We start from the raw sequence: 10387 nt of genomic DNA, 5'->3' as shown, positions 1-10387 counted from the left end.
AAGTAGCCCACTTAATATTGATTTTGCGGGCCATGAAGGTCAGCTGCTTCATAATGAGCACTTTGTATCAGTGATTTGAACACATTGTAAATGAAGTCAAGTGGAGGGAAGAATCATTATGTAAATCTAACATGTCAATCTACAAGCATGTGTGAAACGGAAAATTGCATTTGTTTGAGCGACTTTACTTTTGAAATCTGCGATGCAAATCACATTACAGTACATACACGTTGGATGGTGTTTTTTTTAAAATACATGTATGTAATTTTTCTTACTGTACATTATATAGAATGTCATGAAGCAGGTCAACAGCCTGTTATCAATGCAATATCAACGCATTTCAAAGAAGGTTTTACTCACAATGCACAGAACAGCAAGAGCTTGAACAGACTGTTTTCCCCTTTGCCAGTTTTGGCTATAAAATATGCACATTTTCTTTCTTAACCCACTTTTCACTTGTTGACAGTACTGACGTTATAGGACGAATCAGACGTCACTTGCCACCCAGAAATGCGGAACCCCGCGGCAGTTATTATTAGTATGAGTTGTGCCAAACAAACGTTAATATCTCAAAAACTATACATCACATCGCTTATATTTTGACATTCTGAGTGAGAGCAGAAGTAGCTCAAGAGTTTGATGTATGCATGTGTTAAAGTTGTGTGAACTGTCACAGTTTTTAAAATGTAAACAGAGTCAGCCGGCTAGAGTCAGACACTCAAGCCTCCCAAAGCCGCTCACGCTCCATAGGGTTCCATTGCCGTTGCCACCCAGTGACGCGGTTTGTTTACCAAAATGCTGCTCGGCTGATCCCTCGTATAGCTTTTGAAAACTTCTGAAATTAAATGACGCATACAGATGTCAGGTTTGTAAAATGTATTCAGTAGTCTTACAGCGTATTTATGCTCGACTTAGGGTTTGGAGGCTGTTTCTAAGAAATCGTAAGAACATCTTTGTATGTGTCTCCTCAAATAGACACTGCAGTCACACCGCCACTGCTTGGAGAAACCTTTTCCAAGTCCTCCATGACCAAGTCCTGTTCCTTGACACGGTTGGGTCTCCGGGAGGCGCTGTTGTCCAGGTTGTTCAGAGAAATGGGCTCCAGCGAGGCCTGCGGCTCAGCCGGGAGCACCGAGTTCCCCTGCAGCCTGTGCGAGTAGTTCTTCCGCCGCTGCCCCTCCGCCATGCACCAGCTGAACTGGAACACGGCCTGAAACCCTCGGCGGAAGTTCTCGTTGAAGAAGCCGTAGATGATGGGGTTGACGCTGCTGTTGAAGAAGGCCAGCCAGTGGGCGAAGGGGTAAATGTAAATGTTGATGATTCGGTACTGCTGCTCCGTCAGGCTGGCGTAGTCGCTCAGCATCATGAGGGTCCACAGAGGCAGCCAGGAGAGGACGAAGAGCGAGGCCACGATCAGCAGCATCTTGATCACCCTCTGCTTCTTCTTGGACACGTGGCCGTGGCGGTGGTCGCGGTTGTCGTGGCCCGGCTTCCCCCCCGCCGCTGTCGGAACGGCCGTTTTGAAAAGCGTAATGCCGATCCGGGCGTACATGATCACGATGAGCGACAGAGGAGCGAGGTAGATGTTGGCGAAAAGGACCGTGGTGTAGATCTTCCGCATCTCCGGGTTGGGCCAGTTCTCCCTGCACAGGTAGAACGGGCTCGTTTTGTTCTCGTAGCCCAGCAACACCTGGATGCTTTGAGCCTTGGTCACTTGCAGCATGACCCCAGAGGGACACATGATGGAGACGGCCAGCACCCAGATAATGACTATGATCAAGCTGGCAGTGGAGATTGTCAGCTTTTGCTTGAAGGGGTAGACGATGCATCTGAATCTGCAAAGGGATGAAAGAGAAGAAAAAAGAGAGATTACTGTACAGTACACTGTAATCACGAGAACACAGAATATGAGGAAAGTGAATGTGAAGCAATAGTTCAGAATATAATAAGACTATTCCAGACTCGCACAATTTGGTATCTTTCTTAGTCTGGATCCCAGGACTTTGAAAATATATGATGTCATTGTTGCGACTGATGACAGCTTCCTGTATACCGTTGTTTCTAGATCCTTCCATCCTCGTTTGACATTCAACTTGTAAATAAGCGAAATAATAATAACCCCTTTTGGCGCCCCGGTGGCTCGACTGCTGGAGCGCATACCATTAAGGCTATGTGCTAATTGCAGTGTGCTGCATGTCTATGTGATGTCTAATGAAGCAGAAATGCCAGAAAAAGAAAATTAATTAATTTGGTCAAAGTAGTAAAAACTGAGAAAACTAACAGTGATGTGTTGGTTTGGTAAAAACCCTAATAACAGCATAAACCGAAATAATATTATTGCTGTAAATTTCACCATACCCCTATATTATCTTTTATTCATCATCGTCCATGAGGAAAAGTCAAAACATCTGCCATCCCAAAGTAAATCCCATTGTAACGCCACCATTCAAATCTAATTCTAATCATGTGTCTGATTAGATACGTGATATGACTTTTCGACGTCAAAGGACTCCAAACTCCATCTCGTCTTCATGGGGAGGACACCCTGACCCTCGAGATATATTTCTAAATCAAACAACGTGGCCTCATTGCACATCTAGTGCACGGACGGGGAAATGCATGGTCAATGTTAAAATGCCAGCTGGGTCAGACAAGGCCATTGTCACCCTCCCACTCTCCATAACCTCCTTAAGTCCACTGTGTGTGTGTGTGTGTGTGTGTGTGTGTGTGTGTGTGTGTGTGTGTGTGTGTGTGTGTGTGTGTGTGTGTGTGTGTGTGTGTGTGTGTGTGTGTGTTTCTTGCTGAGCTGCAGCACCAGCAACAGGCAGTAATGACATCCAGAGTATTACGCTTTAAAAAAGACACCCCTGCTGTGACTACAATAGATTAGAGACACAGCGGAGAAAACACAAGAATGAGTACAGCAGATACACTGGAATGATGATTAGATTAAATACTTGAAGAGGTTGTGGTACAAACCACAAATCCAAATCCCTTTCCATATTTCTGAATGACTTTGTTTTCCAAAGATCATCCAAACATCTCACACATTCATGAGGCAAAAAACACACAAAATGATCAAGTGGGAGGTTCTAAATAACACTATGCAACAGGGTGTGATTAAAACATGCAGTTTAAAAGACAGAATATGACCCCACTCTACCTGTCGACAGCGATAGCAACCAGCGTGAAGACAGATGCTGACACGGAGATGCCTTGGACCATGCCACTCATTTTGCAAACCAGACTTCCAAATGGCCATCCTGTCATAAGCAAAGAGAGAAGACATCAGGTACCAGGTAGCAGGTAGCAGGTAGCAGGTAGCAGGTACCAGGTACCAGGTTAGGTACCAGGTACTAGGTACCAGGTTAGGTACCAGGTACCAGGTACCCGGTACCAGGTTAGGTACCAGGTACCAGGTTAGGTACAAGGTACCAGGTACCAGGTTAGGTACCAGGTACCAGGTACCAGGTACCAGGTACCAGGTACCAGGTTAGGTACCAGGTACCAGGTACCAGGTACCAGGTACCAGGTACCAGGTTAGGCTAGGCTGTGTATGTTAGGTACGCTTGTTAGTTTTCCAACATGCTATTTTGTCTTGTGCTTCTTCAAGTCAAGTGAGTCAAGTCAAGTCAAGTTTATTTGTATAGCCCTAATTCACAAGCATGTCTCAGAGGACTTCACAGAGAATATGTCTAGCTAAATCTAGCTGACACGACAGTAACAATTACAGTAGTAATAATAACAACAACAAGATCGAACAATCATAATGATAGAGAGAGCCAGAGAGAAAGGGAGAAAAGGGGGATGGAATGTGGAGGAGGAGAGAACAGGGAAGAGAGGAGGTGGGGAGGAGCAAGGGAGGGAGAGCGGGGGTATGTGGGGGAGGAGAGATCGGGAAAAGGGAGGAGGGGGAGCAAGGGAGGGAGAGCGGGGGGGATGTTTCCTTGTGTCCTTCCTTTTTTAATTGCATACTGGTAACACATCACCTCCACCACTTTGGCTGGAGGTGATGTTTTTGCCCCCGTCTGTCTCAAAAAGTTATGAACAGATTTGCACGAAACTTGCCCGAAAGGTTGTTCATCGGCCAACTTAGAAGTGCTTAATTTCCCCCGCCCACTGGCCAAAGGGGGGCGCTGTAGTGGGCGTGTTACTTCCGAATGGATTCACGTTAACACCACAAAACTTTGTAGAAGAAAGGCTGGTCATGCCGGGCCAAGGACGAACTCATCAACTGTCCCCGCCCACTGGGCAAAAGGAGGCGGGGCAATGTGGGTGTAACATGCCGTGGCGGAGGCAGCCCTCTAGTTTTGTTTTGTGATTGATTGTAGATCTATGGCTCATTACCTGTGAAGTCCTTTGAGGCATAAAGCTTCTGATGAAGGGGCATCACGGTCATACAGTGAATAAACAAACTCTAAATTGTATGTAGGTAGAAAGCATTCATCACAGTGACGTGAAGCCTTCACAGAACTTATCTCACAGTACCAAGTGCACTTCTGCTCGCTACACAGTGATTGTTCATTGTGTGGTTTGTCAGCAGCACCATCACAGACAGCACTATGCTGTGAATGATGGAAATAACTCTGAGCTCTTTCTATTCATGACAATGGGGGAAGTGCCAGTTCTGTAGAGTGCTTGGCCTCGGTTGTTGTGAAGCAGGTGAGTTTGTCTTTGAATGACATTAAAACTGTCCCTGGAAAATAATTACTATTCTAAATATCGGTGATTGTTATTATACTGCAATTATTATAGTTTCCACCAAGAGCGTTACAAAGCTCTTCATGAAATACACGTGGTTTTACATAAAAATTGGTATAGGATAATAATACCATGTTATTTCTTTGGACAATAGATAGACAGGAAAGGGGGCGAGAGAGGAGGGGGGGCATGAGGGACCATGGAACAGAGAGTCGAACCTCAGGCGGTTTGAAGGACTAGGCCTTTATGGCAGGCCTACTGTACGCGCTCTATACCAAGTGAGGTGAGCCAGAGGGGCACCCCCATATTAAGTCATCCGAAAGGAGTTATTAGCATTAGCATTAGCATTTAATCCCGTGGAGAAGCGTCCCCAGTGAGGCCGCTGCCTTTGATGTTTCACATCACAAGGCCTTTAGTGACGCCTCTTTAATGTGTTCCACATCACAAGGGGCCACAGTAATGGCCTGGGAGAGGATCAAATCCCATCACCATCATCAATTAGAGCATTATGTGATGTTAACGTCTTTAAACCACACTCAACAAAAGCTTCCTCAAAGCACTTAACAGGCCATGTGTTTTGGCTTCTTGGGTTATTATGTAACACGATGCTCACATCATGGTTCGTGCCAGACAGACATGTGACACTCACTTGTCTCTTAACTTAGGGTTTCATTCACAACATAAGGTAAGCTAAGCTAAACGGAGCTAATAAGATAATATAGCCTAAGATAGGATAAGATAAGATAAGATGAGATAAGATGACATGACTCTTTAGTAATAGTATAGGAAACAGCAAAGGAAATTAGAATAAGAGAAAAACAAGCCGGTAGGTAGAGGCTCTGCGACCTTTAGCTAGCAAAACGCTCACCTAAAAAGTATTTTATTAACCTAATCTTTCCCTTAACCGCAACAAGATTAAACCTTCAGAAGACCGGACGGCAACTTCAAATAGAGATTTTTTTTCCCTTCTTTTTGTGATCATCCATTTACGACGAAACACTTTTTTCCACCCGTTGTCTGTCAGTCAAATCGAATTTGGCTATTGAATATTAGACTATTCATTTTCTTCTTTTTGAATAAGAATCTGGCAATCAGAAAATTAATTGGCATGAGCTTGCTTATTTAATTGGGACATGTTTTTACCGTATTAATAGACTGATACTAAAATAGGCCCATATCAGGGGCGTAGGCAGAAATTCAATTATGGGTGGGCCTGGATAAAATTGGGTGGGCCTGGACAAAATTGGTGGGGCAATTGCATGACGAAATTTTGCACAGAACGCGCGCAAAATTCCTAGATGTCATGAAGTTGTCATGCATTAGACTCTGGAGATGATGTGCCCTGCGTTTTTAAGCTACAAAACCATTGGCTAGCAAGGCAGCAGCAAGTTTGCCTCTAGAAAACAACCAATTAAAAAAAAAAAAAAAAAAAAAAAAAAAATGGTGAGCCAGGGCAAGAAGTGGGTGGGCCTGTGCCTACCCAGGCCCACCCGTAGATACGCCCCTGGCCCATATCACAATCTATTGGGGATTTGGGAGAAACCAAGCAATTCTATGTAAAAAATGTATGTATTCTATGTAAAATCAGAAATTCAGCACCCCCATATAGCCGGAATGGAAAGATCCTGTGAGATCGTTAGTCGAATCAGGCTCCTTCAAACAAATTGTCGACTATTTGGGATCCCCCCTAGCATTATGCCAGCAGGTTGTTATTAAATCTATCTTCAAGTCATTCAAAGTTAATCATAGTCATATCATTTTGATATATTCCTCATTTGTATTTCCTCTCACATCTGTGTGCATGGAAATAATTCTGCTGTGTGCTGTGTAAGCACGTATGGGCAGAGTAGATTCATAACATCATTTATAGATATAATTGGGGCCATCTAATTGAATTTATCAACAGTCATGTAACAGCCATAAAAATCTGCACTGAAGTGTAGCTTAGCTGGAAAAGGTGCCGTGGGATGCATAATAATGCGATGCAGGCACCCCTTCGGCCAATCAGCAGCATTAAGATGCCACTCTGAATTGCATCAACATGAGCCTAGTAAGATGAGCCTAGTGATGCGGCAGCTATGGCCTTTCAAACTGTGAAACGCTGACCTTTAATTACAGCGCCTCCACCAGGCCAATCAAACGGAGGAACAATGTGCTCCGTCCCTCATTTTTTTATCCAAACATCAGACCTGTGGTGTCTGAGAGACCACTTGGGAAATCACATCAGATGCTGGACAGACAAGACAGCCTGATCCACACAGTGAAACATGATAGCTCATGGCCCCAGTCTCAGGTCACTGGCTTCTCCTGAAAAATGAATTGTTCTCTCTATCCTTACGGACCTCCCAGTCCCTGTCCCAGCATGCTTCATGGTAGGACATGGTGTTGGACAGCCAGGCAATGAGATGCAGCTGCCCCAGGTTCTGACAGCTCCAATGCAAAACATTGCGTCCGAGAGAGTTCTGTTTTTGTCTCATGAGACCGCAGGCTTTTTCTTTTGCAGTTATTTATTTATTTATTTATTTATTTATTTATTTATTTATTTATTTATTTAACTCCAGGCTGCTGTCATGTGTTGTTGTTTTTCCCAGGATGAACTTCCTTGTGGCCATTCTGCCACACTGCCCACATACATCTGTGAAGTTCTGCATTGACTGTTGTCCCTCAGGCAAAATCTCACACAGAAATGTCACCCCACGTTTTCAGTGCTAGTTCATGCAGAGAATCAAGCACTACTCGCTCACTTGCACATCAGATCAAGTGTAAGTCGAAGACAGCGTTTTGAAGCTCCCCTTACTGGTTAGATTGAATGGGCATTCGGCGCACGGCAGATTGTCATTTCAGACTTTCTGAATAATTTTGTGAAACAACTGGGACATCACATGCTTCATGGTACTGCAGGCTTCACTCAGGGAGGGCATTTACATTTTGACACCTCCAGCTTCAGTATCAGCCCATAGACACCTCTAGCTTCAGTATCAGTCTATAGACACCTCTAGCTTCAGTATCAGCCCATAGACACCTCTAGCTTCAGTATCAGCCCATAGACACCTCCAGCTTCAGTATCAGCCCATAGACACCTCTAGCTTCAGTATCAGCCCATAGACACCTCCAGCTTCAGTATCAGCCCATAGACACCTCTAGCTTCAGTATCAGCCCATAGACACCTCCAGCTTCAGTATCAGCCCATAGACACCTCTAGCTTCAGTATCAGCCCATAGACACCTCTATATTCAGTATCAGCCCATAGACACCTCTAGCTTCAGTATCAGCCCATAGACACCTCTAGCTTCAGTATCAGCCCATAGACACCTCTATATTCAGTATCAGCCCATAGACACCTCTAGCTTCAGTATCAGCCCATAGACACCTCTATATTCAGTATCAGCCCATAGACACCTCTAGCTTCAGTATCAGCCCATAGACACCTCTAGCTTCAGTATCAGCCCATAGACACACTCTGGATTCAGTATCAGGCCATAGACACCTCTATATTCAGTATCAGCCCATAGACACCTCTAGCTTCAGTATCAGCCCATAGACACACTCTGGATTCAGTATCAGGCCATAGACACCTCTATATTCAGTATCAGCCCATAGACACCTCTATATTCAGTATCAGCCCATAGACACCTCTAGCTTCAGTATCAGCCCATAGACACCTCTATATTCAGTATCAGCCCATAGACACCTCTAGCTTCAGTATCAGCCCATAGACACACTCTGGATTCAGTATCAGCCCATAGACACCTCTATATTCAGTATCAGCCCATATACACCTCCAGCTTCAGTATCAGCCCATAGACACCTCCAGCTTCAGTATCAGCCCATAGACACCTCTATATTCAGTATCAGCCCATAGACACCTCTAGCTTCAGTATCAGCCCATAGACACACTCTAGCTTCAGTATCAGCCCATAGACACACTCTGGATTCAGTATCAGCCCATAGACACACTCTGGATTCAGTATCAGCCCATAGACACCTCTAGCTTCAGTATCAGCCCATAGACACCTCTATATTCAGTATCAGCCCATAGACACCTCTAGATTCAGTATCAGCCCATAGACACCTCTAGCTTCAGTATCAGTCCATATACACCTCTAGCTTCAGTATCAGCCCATAGACACCTCTAGCTTCAGTATCAGCCCATAGACACCTCCAGGCTTTTTATGACAATGAGCGCAAGAGTGACAGCACTCTGCATAGACACAGGACAGTGAATTTTCCATCAAACTCTGCATCACTTTAAATGTGATCATCTACTGCAAAGCCAATAAGCTTTCATTCATGTTTAGCTGTCCTGTCATATTTGAGACTTTAGAGTTATGTCACTACAGCAGAGATCTAATCCTAAAATGCCATGTGTCAGGTCAGGTGTCAGCCTTCAGTCCTCATACATTTCCCCCAAAGCACAGCTCATGAGGGTTGAACCTACGAATTGTTTGATGTAGAAGCTTTTGTCCATTCATCAATGTCAGAAGGAGCTGATGCACACCTTCAGTCCCTCAAAGGCAGGTGCGTCGGGGATGCAGTACATATGAGAGAAACAAAGAGGATTCCCGCACACTGCCAATTACTTGCAACAAACTTTAAACAACAACGTTTCGGTCTATCGACCTTCATCAGGTTAAAACCTTTTTAACCTGATGAAGGTCGATAGACCGAAACGTTGTTGATTAAAGTTTGTTGCAAGTAATTGGCAGTGTGCGGGAATCCTCTTTGTTTCTCTCATATGTCCATTCATCAATAAAATGTCAAGAATAAGGCCAAAAGCCCTGATAAGTACCAGAAGTCAATGTGATTCTTAAAATCAGCCTGCTCACCAGAATTGTACGCTTCTGCAATCCACGGATATGTAGAATATGAACATTTCTGATCCAAAACATGTTGCATTACATTTATAGATAATATGTGACTATTATGATTCAGTGATTAAAGCACCGGGGTTCAAGGGTCATAGAGGATTTAAAAAAATGCTCATTCTGCCTCAGATCAGCTCTGCAGTCAAACAGCAGCTCACCTGTGATGATGTTGTCCAGAAGTGTTGTGGGCATGCAGAAGATCCCAACCAGGAGGTCACTAACAGCCAGGTTCAGGATAAATAAGTTGGTGACAGTCCGCATGTTCTTGCTCCTCAGCACAATGAAACACACGACTCCGTTTCCCACCATGCACACCAAGAAGATCAGCAAGTAGGACACGATGAAGGTGGCCGCGATGGATCGCTGGTGCAGGTAAAATCCAACATAGGTGATGTTGTTCCTGGGTCTGACGGACTCCATGGACAAGTTTGACACCGTCCAGTCGTCATAGAAATTAGTGAAGTTGTTCTCCAGTCCTTCGTTCATTTTAAACCTGAGAAAAGAAAACACGAGTGAGTCGATCTGTTCATTCAATCAGCTCATTTTTTTCAATAAAATTCCAATGAATGGGACAATGTTGCAGACCTTTTTTCCTCCTTGTTAGCTAATTCTCCATATCATATCATATCATATCATACTTGGCCCGGCCTCTCTTGTAAAAGAGATTTAATCTCAATGAGACATGCCTGTGCAGGGATGGAGTGTAAGTGTGCAGGGATGGAGTGTAAGTGTGCAGGGATGGAGTGTAAGTGTGCAGGGATGGAGTGTAAGTGTGCAGGGATGGAGTGTAAGTGTGCAGGGATGCAGTGTAAGTGTGCAGG

At 44.4% G+C, this 10387-nt stretch overlaps 1 protein-coding gene across 1 annotated transcript; it reads right to left on the bottom strand.

Moving 5' to 3' along the window:
• Positions 1-967: 967 nt before the first annotated feature.
• Positions 968-10067, bottom strand: npffr2a (neuropeptide FF receptor 2a; the record flags this gene model as incomplete). The annotated part of the gene is made up of 3 exons (XM_083644442.1): positions 9725-10067; positions 3164-3263; positions 968-1835 (listed from the first exon to the last, which is right to left on the bottom strand). The coding sequence occupies exons 1-3, from the start codon at positions 10050-10052 to the stop codon at positions 968-970; spliced, it is 1296 nt and encodes a 431-aa protein (XP_083500568.1). The 5' UTR covers positions 10053-10067.
• Positions 10068-10387: the final 320 nt, after the last annotated feature.

This window comes from Poromitra crassiceps (genome assembly GCF_964638095.1).
Source record: "Poromitra crassiceps genome assembly, chromosome: 10".
Taxonomy (NCBI): domain Eukaryota; kingdom Metazoa; phylum Chordata; class Actinopteri; order Beryciformes; family Melamphaidae; genus Poromitra; species Poromitra crassiceps.
The sequence above is the reverse complement of the archived record's forward strand: the minus strand, read 5'-3'. Positions and strand labels throughout refer to the sequence as shown.